The sequence below is a fragment of the Alternaria atra genome, assembly GCF_907166805.1.
Source record: "Alternaria atra isolate CS162 genome assembly, contig: 21, whole genome shotgun sequence".
Classification (NCBI taxonomy): Eukaryota; Fungi; Ascomycota; class Dothideomycetes; order Pleosporales; family Pleosporaceae; genus Alternaria; species Alternaria atra.
The window spans coordinates 998493-1013870 of record NW_025091319.1 but is presented as its reverse complement, the minus strand read 5'-3'; the positions used below and the strand labels follow the sequence as shown (position 1 = coordinate 1013870).

General features: G+C 52.6%; 4 protein-coding genes across 4 annotated transcripts; 1 reads left to right on the top strand and 3 right to left on the bottom strand.

Moving 5' to 3' along the window:
* Window positions 1–375: 375 nt before the first annotated feature.
* Window positions 376–3296, bottom strand: ALTATR162_LOCUS767 (uncharacterized protein; the record flags this gene model as incomplete). Its single annotated transcript, XM_043308361.1, has 2 exons — window positions 376–1023; window positions 1071–3296. 2 exons carry the CDS (start codon window positions 3294–3296, stop codon window positions 376–378), a joined length of 2874 nt encoding a protein of 957 aa, XP_043164296.1.
* A 4131-nt stretch (window positions 3297–7427) lies between these two features.
* On the top strand, window positions 7428–9384 carry ALTATR162_LOCUS766 (uncharacterized protein; the record flags this gene model as incomplete). The annotated part of the gene is made up of 5 exons (XM_043308360.1): window positions 7428–7470; window positions 7560–7682; window positions 7759–7870; window positions 7921–8125; window positions 8173–9384. The coding sequence occupies 5 exons, from the start codon at window positions 7428–7430 to the stop codon at window positions 9382–9384; spliced, it is 1695 nt and encodes a 564-aa protein (XP_043164295.1).
* Window positions 9385–10325: 941 nt separating this feature from the next.
* Window positions 10326–11806, bottom strand: ALTATR162_LOCUS765 (uncharacterized protein; the record flags this gene model as incomplete). The annotated part of the gene is made up of 2 exons (XM_043308359.1): window positions 10326–11260; window positions 11311–11806. The coding sequence occupies 2 exons, from the start codon at window positions 11804–11806 to the stop codon at window positions 10326–10328; spliced, it is 1431 nt and encodes a 476-aa protein (XP_043164294.1).
* Window positions 11807–13300: 1494 nt separating this feature from the next.
* On the bottom strand, window positions 13301–14870 carry ALTATR162_LOCUS764 (uncharacterized protein; the record flags this gene model as incomplete). The annotated part of the gene is made up of 2 exons (XM_043308358.1): window positions 13301–14252; window positions 14347–14870. The coding sequence occupies 2 exons, from the start codon at window positions 14868–14870 to the stop codon at window positions 13301–13303; spliced, it is 1476 nt and encodes a 491-aa protein (XP_043164293.1).
* Window positions 14871–15378: the final 508 nt, after the last annotated feature.

The following is a 15378-nucleotide window of genomic DNA, read 5'->3' as shown; positions in this document are numbered from 1 at the left end:
GGGCTTTCAATCGGACGAAGATGGGACGGGATGTATTGGGCACAGTAAAAGTGCCAAATCCAGCTTTGAACGTTTGGAGTAGGATGTTTAAATGGTAGAGATGTGAATGAGGAAGCTTGCGATCAAAGCCGACATGTTACGGCCGTCATAGCTGAAAGGCGTGTTACTAGCGTGTAGCACTAGCGCCAACCTCGGTAGGATTCGATAGATGCTCGGATACGCAATACTTTCACCGGCTGAAGGTATCGTTGCGAAGATGTGCAACCAAACTGTAGTCATGCTCTCCAGCAGCAGGTGAATCGTCAAATGTATGAGCATAGTCTTAAAGTGAAGCTGGAAAGAAGTTTTGATGATACGAGAACAAACTATCCTACATCACCATATCCTCTTAGCAACCATAGCATACCGACTAACATGTCCAAAACTTGTCCCCCTCTCCCTTTCCTCCTGCTCCTTCTTCCTACCCTTCTCGTCTCTCTCGCGCAACCGCTTCAGCGCTTCGGGGTCATCATCATAAATCACCTTCCTCTTTTCATCATCCACATCTACTACACCCCAGCCTCCGATTCTCTTGCCCCCAGTCTCGACATTCATTTTTTCCCGTTCTTCCATACCATGGTACCGCTTGCGACTGATGGATAACAGGAGCATACCAAGAATGAGTTTGAAAGCAAGGAAAATGAAATAGCCGACGAGGAAGACGATGAGCATGGTCGAGCCGGCGATCAGATCGTCGAGGGTGTACGAGAACGGGTGATACCAGGCTTGGGAGGGAAGACCAGCACCAAAGGAAGAACGCCCCAAGGCACGACGGAAGACATGGTCGATATGGGCGAGAGCTGCGGTCGTGGTGGGGGATGAAGCGGGGTTAGAAGAGAGTGATGTTGATGTCGTGTGGAGAGGAGGCGGCATGTGCATGGCAATGAACATGTGGTACGTCTGAATAGCAGCGCGGATGAAGAGGCAGGACAGTGGTATGACTGGCAAACCTAGACGTCGTGTCAAGTCTGCATCAGCAAAGGCCTATGATGTGTCAGCTAGAAAACTTCAGTGAGCGTAAGGCAGCTTACGTTAGAATAGTAGTCCTTCGCCAGAACGTCAAAGAACTTGCTATACACCTCTGGCTTGTACTGATTGAACTTGGTGATGTACGCATGCTTCAACCAGTCGACGAACATCTCACTCCCCAACACCAGAAGGAACGGATTGAGTACCTGAGCAATGTACTTTGGAAAGATTGTAAAGCTCATGGGTATGATGCTCGAGGCCTTGAATGCAGTCGCGGACGACGCATTAGCGGATCCGGTGAACATGGCCGTCCACGACGTATCGCTACTTTGAATACTGAGGCCACCGACTTCAACAACATTGCGCATTGCAATGATGAGAAGCATGAGCCAGAGCTGAAATCGCTCTACAATGTCTGCACAGGTAATCTGGAAAAGATTCTCCTTTTCAAACTTCTTGAACACGGTACCCTTGATTTCCACAAATTGATTAGACATGAGCAGTGTCAGAAGCGCGTTTGAGTATGAGTTGACGGCCACATTCAGCGTGATGACTTGGTAGAAGAGTGCTGTAGCGTGAGCGACGGTGTATACGAGTGCGAGAGCAAACATTCCGAATGGCCGGAGCACCTTGCTTCTGCCGTCAGGATTGCGATCGAGTGTCTCGCGAGAGAAGAGGCATTCTAGCACATCTTGACCAACAGCGGAGAGCAGGCGGTCACAGACCTCGAGAACGTTGTAGATGACATAGAGTTTGATCGCTGACTGTCCGCGGATACCATGATACATACGACTAGCATCGAAACGCATCAAGACGAAGCAGCTGGCGATGACCAGCAGACCCTTGAGTATGTCTGCTTTGTGGCTTGGCTGTAGCGTTGATGGCGTAGACTTAGTACGCCGATGGCGGAATCGAGAGTTTCGAGGCCGGCGCGCTCTCAGCTCATTCAAGTCTGGAAACTTGAAAGTTGTCGACATTTGCGGGTTCTGCCTAGCCGTGGTATTGGCTGAGGGAACAGTAGACGACGAAGGCTTACGCGACATGGACGGAGGCACCTCGTCGGCGGGCGTTGGCAGAGGCGTAGGAACGTCAGTTTGCTTCCTGCGCTGCCAAAACCGAGGAAGACCGTTGTAGACAAAAGCCCAGAGGTCACGGAACTCTTTTACAATGACTGATCCCCACCACTTGACCAAGATGACGATGGCGAGCAGGAAGCGGAGTGGCAGAATCGTCAAGACGTGCATCCATGCATCCAGACAAGCAAGAGCTCCAAAGCCCAGTATACCCTCAATTTTCAACGGGATTCTCAGAAAGTTGAGCAATCGCTCGTACTTGATCGCGGACGATTCATAGGGAAAGTCTGTCGTCGCTGGCCGGTATATGTACAACGGAGAGGGACGGCTTGCGGAGAGTTCTAAAGAAAGAAAGGTAGGCATCGACATCGGTGGTAGCGGAAGGGCGATTGGGGTCGGAGAGACCTGCTCACGTATCTCGCGTGTCTCCTTGTGTCGGTCATGCCCCTTTGACGTGACATCTCTGTGGTCTAGACTCAATGGTGGAGGAACATGCCTGCCATGTCTCCGGTCCTCTGTCTCTTGTGTCTGCGTATGTGTGCGCGACCGCGACCTTGACGTTGTTCTTCGTACGAGCGAGGGCGTAGTGACGGATCGTGAGGTAAGAACTGGTCGACCGTTGCGTAACTCGGTTGCAGATGTCTTGATTAGGACAACCTCCTTCTCTCGCGGTCCATCCCGCCCTCTCGAGCCCTTCTCTCTTCTGGTGTCGCCATTCAGCTCCACCGGTCGCTCTAGCACCACGCCCAATAGTTTGTTGTTGCCCTGTCCGTCCGCATCTTGCAGCGGTGTGACATCCTCCAGCTCGTCTTCAAGAATTGGAGTCGCTGCTCGTATGGGGATGCTCGTCGGTTCGCTCGTAAGCTCTTGGATCTGACGGGGACTGAGTTTGAGAATCTTCTCGTGCTCCGACACGCTGCTCCTTCTCCGAGCATCTCCAGGCCGCTTGATAGGCCGTATCTTCTCGCTTGTGTCGGAGAGTATAGCCTCTTCGTGCACACTCGGCCTCCTGCTCGTCGTATTGGAGCCAATTGCGCTATTCACCTCGACCTTGGAACCGTTCGTCATGTTCTGCAGCGGTTCCTCGCTCTTGGCTTCATTGTCGCGGCGGGCACCCGGGAGTGCCACATCGTCCGGTTCGGGCGTTGACGTTGGCGTAGGCAGCTGGCCGGTAGCATGCGATTCAGCGTATATCCGTGTTTCTGCCCCGTTCATGGCGTCCAGAGCTGAAGTTGCTGGTTGAGTGCATCGTGTGTTGCTCGACTTGGTGCTGGGTAGTCGCAACGTGTTGAAGCTTGGGCATAGGGCTTAGTGTGACTTCGAGCCGAGGAACCCCAGGCGATCAACGTTGCACCGTTACAATGGCAGAGTCGGGTGAAAAGGGTCACCAAGTACGGCATCACATTCCACGTGCAAGTAACAATGCGCAATGTCGTCGGCGACCCTGCAGCAGCCGCTTGGCACCGTCGATAGCCGTGCACGCTCACAGACCGCAACACGGTGACCTATGCCCTAGCTTCAGTCGGCTTTCATCATCCTACACTTACAGCGATATAAAACTTGCACATTAATACGGGAATCGCTATTCACACGGCTATGCAGTACCCCAAATTGGCTATCATGCACCTAACGCGTTGAAGCAGTCCGACTACGCATACTATTGAGTATATATCATCATCACTCCATGTACATTACGATAGGGAAAGGATATCATACACCCGCTCCTTGCCATCGAAGCACCAAGGACGCTCAGAAAGATAAGCTTAGGATTCTAGATCACATGAGCCCAAGTTAGTCGACAGCCAGGCAGACATGTAGATGGTGCCAACCATGTCCAGCTGCATAAGGCGTCACGAAACCAGTGTATTAGAGAGCCGACTGTGTGCCCAGACGTCCTCGAAGGCTGTTCTAGAGGAAGCCGAGCGCATCCCGAATAAAGTTTATCCAAGATTAGGAGCCAATCGACGAGTCGCTGGGGCACCCATGGGAGTTCCTTTTGTTCCAGACGGCATATCGTGAGTGTACTATAGCTCCGCAAAAGCAGATCCTTCGCTTTCGTGACGGGGTTCTCAACGCCATGGCTGCTTAGCGTACTCACGGCCCCTATACACCGCTGTGCGAAGCACCATGTGGTGTTCCAGTGATATAGAACGACGGCTGCATATGCCGCAAGAAGGCTATCTGTATCCAGCTGACCATGCTACAAATCTTACTACAATTACGAAGAGCGAGGTCGACTTCGGCCATAGTACACGAGGCTGCCGACGCTGTAACTTTTCATGCGAGAACACGAGTTTCGGGTAGTACCGCGCACGCGAACAGGGATTCCGCTGTATACATGGTCGGTTGGAGCTCGAAGAGATAAAGCCGATGGCGCCCTTTCTAGACTGACGACGCATCTAGTACTACCATACCAGGTTGCCTTCCTTCTGCCTACATCTTTACATGGGACCGATAGCTATACCTGGCGTCGGGCACAATGCTGAGATCCACATCGAGATTGCATTGAATGATACTGTCCTATAGATGTGGGTCGTCTTCGCTTCAGTATTGTCCTTGCCAATTGTTTACCGGGGTTTCAAGACACACGCAATGCACACCTACCAATTCTTCTGCCTGTAGTACAGCGATCAGCGTAGAGTGTTCCTGTGCTAGAAAATGTAGCCTATCGTGGTACAAAAGTTCACCCGCTCGCCCCGAGCTCGTGTATGCAGCATGTCCATAGCCTACGTGCATGAAGTAAGGGTCGTGCATCCAAGCGCTGTAGGGGTTGTGAGAGGGTTTCCGTGAAGCTTTTCAGCCATATTAAGCGCAACATAGTCGACTTCCTATTCGGATCCGGGTTAGAGCTCAATACCGATCTCCGCAGCATCAGTCTGTGGAATGCAGGACTATGTTTCGCGGGTCATTCTTTGAACACTACAGTCTCTCATGTAAAGTCCGTGCCCATGAGGTTGGTCCCGAAGACGCTAATAATAGGCAAAAGCACCGCTCGCATCTCGAGCTGAGCTGGATTCTTGAGGGTAAATGTTTCAGGCGTGGTGGGTAGTCCTGAGATGCGTAATGGCACCGGTACAATACCGGATGTCACGGATGTGACTGCATTGGATATACCCAGTGGGATGTTCGTATTGGAGCACCAGTTCCGTACAAGGACTTGAATCCAGCCAATTAAGGCTACGAAGGACTACCGAAGGACTTTCGACGCCAGTGGGTTGCAGATTGATGCAATCCCGTGTAAGCGAGAATCGCAGGAATAGCCCGTAGTGATGTCGATATGTCTGGTAGACGGTTGTTCCGCGGGATCGCATATCTGTAAGGCTGGAACCCAAGAGAGTGGACAGCAGCGATCGATTGCCGTCAAGCACCACTATACTGGAGGAACATTGGGCTTCTTTTCGCGGGTGCGAGACCAGCGACAGGGACCTGGGAACGGATAAGCTCTGGTTGGATGCCAGCGCATAGGGGCTGCATCAGGAGTTGCTGTGCCACATGTGCGCCCAAAGGGCGTCCAAAGGGTTGCCCTAGCATTGAAGATCAGACACGAGGCGTCATGCCTCGAGGAAATGAACTACAACTGTAGCCGGGCGTCAGACTAGATTAGGAGACAGCACTAGGACGGGTGCACTGCAGGTAGAGGGACTGACGAGGCTGAAGAAATCCACATGGCTGCAGGCGACACGCAGTAGTCGCGTGGAATGGTGTCCACACTGCTGCAGGTCGGAGGAAGCGGAAGTCTTCTAGAACGCGAGCCCTTTAGCCTGGTGTGGGTTCAGCCAAAACTCTGTGCTACGCGCCCGCGAACAAAGACATGCAACAACTGCAGCGGAAGGCATCCGCAAGAGGGACTCTTGTCTGTGCCCGCCGTGTTGAGCTGTCGCGCAACAGTTGTCAGTGGCGATGGGGTGTTCGGTCCGGGACGGTTGTAAGCAGGGATATATGCATGCCGACTCAGAAATTCCCGAGAGAGCCAAGATGTGGTCGTGGTGGTGTCGAGGGGGGAACGAGAGTTTGGCCAAGTATAAGCAGTGAGTGACAGGGAGTGTTGACTAGTGCAGGTCCCTGGAGAAGGCGCGGAAGGTGCGGCCAAGACAACTACGTCTGTGTGAAGACGAGGTTGAAGGGTTTGCCTAGGCACGATGGCTGCGGGAATACAATGCACCAATCGTCGTCGAAGGTGGAGCCGTACCATGCAGAAAGCAGTCAATTCATGGCCTTGGCGACTACTTGTTTCTCCTCTGATTCTCGTCAAAATACCGCGAAGGATGCCAAAGCAATTCCGCTTGACGTGGCCCTCAGCACCGGCTTGAGTACCCCCAGCTGGTTCGATGCAGAGTTGGTCGCCCGTCGCACGGTTCTACGTGGTTAGTAGGAGAAAGCGGGTCTCTTGAAGAAGAAACTAGGCAAGAGGGGCCCAGTCGGTGCCGGCTCCGGGAGCGATCTCTGGATCTTATCAACAACGACGAGGGGTTTTGGAAAGGCCAATATCGGCCAGACAGCTGTCTGCTGCGAGCTTCGACATGCGGTGGCTGCAGGAGGAAATTATAACGACTCCCGGGCTAATCCAGTGCTATGATTGCGCGGCGCCCGGTTTGTGGTTGAAGATGTGTTTCATCCCGAGTCCGAGCGTAGTGCAGATCAGACGGGAGCAGGACGACGTCTCGCTGAACCCCGGAAACCTTTGGGGCTCTGACGGGCTCAGATAGAGTGCGCCGTCCCGTGACATGCACCCGCGTGGGAAGCTGCTGCACATGGATGGATGGGCATTCCTTGTACTTGGGGGCTGACTGATGGTGCTGCAGCAATCTCACATGGCAAGCTGCAAGTCTCTAGATGGGCACCATGGCGTCTTCGACGACCATCTGGCACTATCGTGCGGCCAGGCCTCGTGGGTGGGCGCTGTAACTGTGGCTGACCATGACTAGGGGAGCATCAACGCTTGCCTCTCTCCAGCGTCGGTCGTCTTTGATAGCCCAGTCGTGGTGCAAGGATGCGACTCAAAACGTGTAACCCATGCATTTCCTAGCCACTAGTCCCGCCGACCCTAATCTTCCTTGGGCCACGCCTGCGAAACGTGCCTCTTCGATCCTGTCGGGCCCTCCTTTCAACTTTGCTCTCGTTTCTATCTCAAGTCTGCTGCCAGTTGCTTCTGCCTTAATAATCCCCGACTACCCATCCGCCCTCGCCTGCCAGCCCGACCACGCCCGCCCGCAACCACGACCCCATCCCCACCGCCATACCCACCCCAAAGGCCGCCGAAGCACCCCCGGCCACGTCTCTCAGTCGCCTGATGCATTACTAGACACGCATTCCCATTCCTCCGGCAGTCTGCCATTGTAGCCTCCAATGGGTCAGAGCAACGGCAAGCCCGTCGTCTTCACCGACCAAGGTGCGTCCCCGACGTCGTCGTAGCTGAGCACGAGAGCCTGCTATATGGAAGAGAAGGGCATCCAACATGGTCACTAACACACCCACTAGTAAACCTCAATCACTTCCGACTGTTGCGAGTTGTTGGCAAGGGCGCATTCGGCAAGGTGCGCATCGTTGAGCGGAAAGACACGGGTCTCACTTTTGCGCTCAAGTACATACGGAAGGATGAAGGTATGTCTATACACGATAAGGCACTGCATGCCAGTGCCGCACACTCGCAGGGACCGATGCTGACGCTGTGTGACAGTCGTACGCTCCGAGAGTGTTCGCAACATCATTCGAGAGCGGCGCATGCTTGAACATCTGAACCACCCCTTTCTCTGCAACTTGCGCTACAGTTTTCAAGATATCGAATACCTGTATGTCATCCACGTTACCAACGAGCTTGGCAAAAGGCTGACGAGAACAGATACATTGTCGTCGACTTAATGAACGGCGGCGACCTACGCTTCCACATCTCGAGAAAGACATTCACCGAAGAGGCAGTGCGCTTCTGGATCGCCCAGCTTGGTTGCGCCGTGCGCTACATTCACCAGCAGGGCATCGTGCACAGGGACATCAAACCAGACAACGTGCTGTTAGATTCCGAGGGACATGTCCATCTGGCAGATTTTGTACGTTCTGTCCTATCCCTATCCCCAACCGCCGCTAACATTCCCAGAACGTGGCCTCCGACTTTACGCCCAACAAGCCGCTGACAAGCAAGTCTGGCACGCTCGCCTACTTGGCCCCCGAGGTATACGAAGGCAAAGGATACTCATGCGAAGTCGACTGGTGGTCACTGGGCGTGCTCTTCTATGAGTGCATCTACAACAAGCGACCCTTTGAGGCCAGCAGCCACGATTCACTCGCCGCCAAGATCTCAAAGGGAGAGCCTACCTATCCCGTTACCAGCCCGCCCGTGTCCATGCCCTGCCTACATGCCATCAGCTCGCTGCTGGAGAAGAACCGGAAGAAGCGCATAGGCGCCATTGGATTCGAGTCCTTCACAGACAACCCCTTCTTCCGTCCGCTTGATTTCATTGCGTTGGAGCGCAAGGAAATACCACCCGTCTTTATCCCGTCGAGCGACAAGACCAACTTTGACGCAACTTACGATTTGGAGGAGCTGCTACTGGAGGAGGCGCCACTGGAGGCAAGAGCGCGCAGACAAAAGCCCAGAGAAGCGCTCAAGGACGATGCGACCGAGCAGGAGATACGGGCCGAGGAGCTGCACAGGATGATCGAAACTCTTTTTGAGCCTTTCAATTACACTACAGCTGCAGACCAACGGCCCCCAGCTGCTGTAGCAGTTGTAGATCCTCAAGACTCGGTCGGCGGCTCAAGAACGAGCAACCAAAGCCAACCGGATAACACTTCGGCATCGGCCACAGGGCAGGTAGACCCATGGGGGCGCCCACTTGCGACCAACAAATCCCAAGATGGCGAACTCCATCCCACCCGCTCCGCTACCACCGCTCGATCAACGCAATCGCCCAATGGCAGCCCACCGCTTGCCACCAACATCCTGAACCAGACCGCCAACACCGGCTCACCCACATCACAACGCGGCGAGCATATCGACTATTTCCCCAATGACGGCTCCGAGATTCCGACACCCTCATTCTCTCGCCCTATGAACAACCGCCAGCGCGGATCGCAGCGCAGTATCAGTACAAGCGGAGGCGTACAGGTAGTTCTCAATGAGACTGGCTCTTGGACTGAGATGGCTAACCAGAGTTCCGCCCTCGTACAGAAAGATGCCCAAGCTGAGAAACCGTCCGGCATGCTTGGCTTCCTCAGTCGCAAAAAGGGCCGGGACAGGAGTCCCAAGGCGAAAGAGCGCGGTGTGCTGGGCAAGGAAGGCGCCAGAGTCATCATCAGCAACACTTGAAATCCCTCCTTTTCGCCATCTTTCACGCTCTCCACAACGCCTCCCCCACGAGTTCCCTTTCACTAGATGTTATTCCCGGGTCCAGGTCCATTTCTCCTGCGTGGCGTTTTTGGCGTGCTTTAGGCTCTTCACACCACCCCTTCCCGACTCTGCGACGCCTTTAATGTCGTCGCTTCTCTTTATAACCGCATCAAATCTGCATGTTCCACCACCCTGGGAAGGTGTGCGAGACGGGCGTTGTCGGCTACATTGTTTATTTCACTCGAAGAAAGTTGGGCTTACTGGGCAGAGAGCTTGCTCAGCCAGCACCATGTTTAGGGAACATAGAATGAGGAGAGGAAGACCCGGCCACTTCTGAGGAGGAAGTTGCGCCATTGTACATTTGCATGTGTGGATATAGGAATGTTCGGACGCGAACGCATGAGCATGCATGCTGTCTGCGCGAGTTTACGAGTACAGACTACGAGGGAGAGGGAGTACTTTTGATAATTGTTCGAAACGCCAAATACCCATATTTTTTTCACTCTTGAATTTGCTCTTGTTACTCTACAGCTCGTTCCTTTCCTTTTCCGCTTCCCTGGTTGACTGCCGCCGTTACTGCTGCTTCTGCTGCTCTCGCCTCACAGCTCCTCACATGTCTAGTAAAATTGTCCTTGCGCGTCCACTCCTTATTCGGCGTTGGACAACCAAGAACTGTACACCACGATCGCTTATTCGATCGGAACGACTCTGCATGTACGGTATGTTCGTGACGATCAAGATCTGCTTTTACGCCAAAGGGTCGCATGCAAATGTCGCATACGTAGCGGAGGCGGTGTACGCGGTTGTAGTGTTTCCTTGAGGGGTCGTGTTAGTATATATATATATATTCGATGATGCTGGAGCGTTCTTCGTCGTAGTACTCGAGAGGTCTTCTTGTAAGGGGAAAATACTTACTTTTGCTAGCCTAGAGTCTGGAACGTTTTTCCACAGTCTCGGCATGTTAGGTTGCTATCCGAGGGACTAAATGAGTTGGCGGGTGATTCCGTTCCGATGGAAGGTGTTGTAATGGCTGATCCTGGTGATGCAGCATGTGTAGCTGTGGATGCGAAACTCGAGTCTGTCCTTGCAGAATCAGGCGTAGATTTGCTGGACTGTAGGCTTGCTGTGGCCTTCACATTACGTGGAGACGATGATTTAGGCATCAACGTGCGTTGGTTGGGACGTCTCTGCTTTGAGCCATCATTGTTGATGCCGTTTTGGTTGTTGAACGGTCTGGTCTTTGCGTTGTCGGTTTCCAAGGGGCGTAGATCGAAGCCTGCTACTCTCTTACGGGGAGTCAAGTTGGGAGCAGATGCAGGAGTAAAAGCACGACTTTGACCTACTGGTCGGGTAGTTGGTGAGATACTGGTCACCACATCTACTGCCATTTGACGATGCTCGGGGGAGCTTTCTGAATGGTCGATTTGCATCTGCTCCTCTGGATATGCATGATCCTGCGCAAGGTCATCGCTCAATGGCCATGATGCTTTACCTTGTTCGATATCAGCAAACACTCCGTTGCTACTCGATGTTTGTTCTCGCTGATGGAGATCATCGGTGATCGAGCATGTCGTTCTGGGAAATGTTTCCATCTCTGGTGAGTCCAGCTCGAGGCTAAATGGAATATAGTCGTCTAATTGCTGCAAGTCCAAGTCCAGGTCTAAGTCCAGGAAAGGTGTTTGTACAGGCGGGGCCACGTCTAGTATCTTCGATGGACCGGCAAGGGGCGAATAATACACGGGATTTGGGTGGTTTTCGACTGCAAAAGGGCTAACAAAAGCTGTTCTGAGGTTTGGAACCGGTATCGTCTCTTGGTTGTCACTGATTGCTATGGTAGGGGGAGTCCACAATTCGGCTATCTTAGTCGTCAGCGCGAGCTCCACCATAGCAAGTACTCAAACATACCTATAGGGGTCAAGGGCACTTCTAACAGAGACCTTTTGTTGTAACACGATACTTGCTCTAGCTTGCTGCACTCTTTCTCTTTAGAAGAGTCGGATCTTGCTGTAGTTGTCTTCGTCGCTCTATATGAGGTCGGATGTGACGACTCGGAGTATCTAGGTAGTACCACGCCTGGGGCTTCCGTTCTGATAGCCGATTCGCCAGGTAACTCAGGTAAACCAGCTAATTTCCAGTATTTGACTTCGGTTCCAGCATATGTCGTGTCAATCTTTGGGGGCTTCTCCAATTGCGGGTCTTTCCTTGCCCTTCTCCGCCTCCTTAAGAGCCAACAAAATGTCCCGATAGCGACAACGACGCAAACAATTGAGACAGTGATGCCAATCAGAACCGAGGGATCATTGGCCGCAGATGAGGCTCGTCTGTTACGAGAAGGCGCAGCATGCAATACCGCGGAGCGGACAGCAAAGACAATGGGGGCCATCTTGCTGTAGAAGGGCATGGTAGTAACGGCAGAGTTATTTTGGGTCGGCTAGAAGCAAGCGATGCTATAATTATGAAGTATCCGGGTAGACCATGAGGCTGACTGAGGCACACTCATACTGGTGGAATAGAATCAATCACAGGTGCAGATGTCGCTAACTCGAAGGACTCCAACTTGTGCATCATGCAAATGCAGTCCCGAATCATGAAATCAGGCAAGATATCCTATCTCCTGCATTTTATTGGGACCAAGCACGAGAGGTGATATATGCACGTCGCCGCCATGAAAACTTGCCCTATGATAGAGTTCCGGAGACGCGCAATTCCCATGTACCGTGATATGAAGGGCGATCCACATGATGCATGGATGCTTCGGCCTGGCCATCGTAAAGCATGAGACTATTCGTTGATTCGAATCGAGGTCCTCCAGAACACTTAGTATGCCTCAGCAGACCGCATCTTGATTCTATTCTTGTGCGCGGCCCTATAGTTCCAGTATCTACTCTTTGCCCTTGTGCTTGTCTACGAAGACACTGTGAAACGACACCGCTCCAGCAATGGCCTTCTTATAACGCACTACATATCTTGTGAAGATATCTTTCCGAGCGTACTCCTTCTCTGAAGCCGTACAGCCGATGTTTGGACATTGAAACAGTTTCGTAAGAATGATCTGGAGATCAGCTCGACGAACGTTACTTTCATGGCATTGAAGATCTGTGTGGAGCCCAAACTTCGCTCTGCATATTCCACAGGCATATTGCAGGTTATGTTTGGGATTATGATTGTTTCTGAATAGAACTGGATTAGCATAAGCCCTTACATGTTGACTAGAATCTGATGTGCTAAGATCAGTACCTGATTCAGTTGATGTCGGAAGAGGTTCTCATTAAGGTTTGTAACTTTTAGGCTCTACGACTCCTACGAAACAAGTTCGCACTTCAGATAAGGCACTTCGGCATGTAGTGAACATGTGCATACACTTGCGTTTAGGACTGTAAGCGACGGTTTGGCAATACAGCTGTTAGTTGCGTTGGATCGAAAAGAAGAGGGCATAGTGGCGCAAACGAAAGTTGTTGAGTTTTTTGTGTTGCACAAGGACTGGATGTAAGAAGGTCAGTGTGTTGAGGGTAGAAGATGACGATATCCACTAGCTACATCTGGATGAGGCTAACAAGCTAATCCGCTTAACGAGCTGACACAGATGCAACAGTACATGATGGAGATGAAGGCATCCTCATTACACCTGGTTTATGGATAGAGGTAATGATGTTCCGAAGGCTTCCATGGCTCGGGCATGTATGCTCATTATCATAGTTCCCCGTACCATGGTCATCTATCACCTCCTAAGCAAACCCACAGAACGTTCTTACGGCATCATCGAAGGTTGAAGCTGAGAAAGAAACTGATCTTTGGGTATCGGATATGAACGCCATATTTTCGCCCCGCTCCCCTGAATGCGAGCGTGAACTCCTACAACCTAACAAGGAAATCAAACAAGCAGCAAGTTCTCTTGCTAATGAGGCTTGATGTTGGACCTGGCCAGCCACAAGGCCACGCTCTCTTTAGCAACCTCACTACCCCATACACCATCAACTCCTCCTCGTCGCCATTCCTCGCCAGACACATCTTCTCCACCACCTCGAGTAGCCTCTCCAAGTAAGACCTCCAGATCCCGCTTCTGGCTAGACAACCAGCGCTTGAAGAAGCCCACAGGGTCCTTGGACATGCTAGTGAAGAAGGCGTGTTTCGCCTTTGACTGACCGATTGCCCCCATCAATAGCACGAGCTGCTCATCGATCTTTTGGATCTCTTGGAGGGTCTGTATGCTATCTGGTCGGCGTAGGATATCCTGGAAAAGTGGCTGCATCGGGTCTTCGAGTGCTACCTGAACGTCGTATACGGTCGGTTCGGAAGCGGTTTTACCCGAATCGGCAGCTGGCGAGATGTAGTCTTTGTCCACGCGAATAGTGTATTGCAGTTGAATAGGTGGGAGAGTCGTAAGGTGTTGCTTGATGAGCTGGGGTAGGTTGGGGAAGAAGAAATGGTCTTGACCACCGAAGAGGGCCTTCAACCTAGCGTCGCATGCAAATTTGCGCTCATCGTCTTCTTGTTGTAGGTGTTGTGATCTCGCGTACTCCCAGATGCCCATGAGAACACCAGCGCGGTCCTCCTCATCGGTGTCAAGCAGCTCGGCGAGAGGCTTGCTCAAGCGGAAGACCTCGGGATTTTGGTACTTCTGTAGGTTGATCGTGATGTTGATGTTCTCGTCGCCCTTGCGCTCAAACTCGAGTTCGCTGAAGTTGGCTTCCTTGGCAGTAGGGTTCTCGGGTCGTTTCCACTCGATTTGCGTGAAGTTGTCGGGTTGTAAGCTCTTGGCGCGGTCGAAATCGATGTTGATGGATGTGAAGTAGTGTGAGAACAACTTCGGCTTTGCGGCTGGCTTTTTCTCCGCGCCGTCTTCGTCCCTGAATACTAGTTAGTTTTGCGACGGAAGTGTGTACGCGACCGGCGGGCTCTCGAACTAGCGCGGTCGCAACAGAAGAGTTTGAGCAGACGTACATGGCATCGCCGTCCTTCTCATCCTCCTCATCTTCTTCGAGACCTTCGTCCCCCTCATCGTCGAGCAAGCGTCCTTGAATCTTCACACGATATGTCGCGTTGTTCTCGCTCTCAAAATCGAAGGCATCCGCGTCGATGCCACTGCTCTGCCAAGGCTGGTTCTCGGCGGTGTTCGATATCCATATGCGCATGGTACCATAGCGCGATGCGCGCGAATGGTGCTTCGAGTCCATGACATCCAGCTTCTTGCGCATCATAGTTGCATCCAGCGTGCGCTCGACCTCGCGCAATTCCTTGTAGCGCGCTACGGCGTCGCCAATGCATACATCCTCGACGCCCTCGGGGATGTTCTTGTCGGTCGGGTTTTTTGCGATTCGGCGCATCTTCTCGCGGCGCTCGGCTTCGGCGCGCTGTGAAGCCTGCATGTTGGCGTTGCTGTACTGCGGTTGCGCAGCCGGGTGCGGAGGGTGGACAATGGGGCCTGGGTTGCGAAACAAGTGAGCAAGGTCGTTCCTACTAATCATCGTCTTTTACGGTATGTGTGCGCAGGCGATCGGTGCAATGGGACGTGTTGAGCGCTGTGGTTGGCAATTGGTACTTACCTGGTCGTCGGGAAGGCGTAGCTGCATTGTGCTGTTGCGGATAATTATATCCCCGTGCCTGATAGTTCGGCTGCATGTTGGAAGGTGTGCGAAAATGAACGGCAGCGAAATTCGCGATGAAAGCGCGTCAGTGGAGATGGAAGGTGGATAGGATGGTAACTTCTTTGGAGACGCGTCCAGGTTTAGGTACGTACTACATGCACGGATACTCTAGCTCCCCCTATAGCCATGCGGGGCACCACCCCCACCCAGCCCTCGACTGCACAAGCTTTTCCATCTATTTCCAGCCTCATCAACATCAGGTACCCGCGTGTGATGCATCATAGTAGCCGTTAACAAGTGTTTCTTGCTGCTATTAGGGTTTAGTCTCATTCACTGCTCCAGCATCGTTCTTGGCACCCGTAGTCGCTCGTTCAGTGAAGCGATCTAG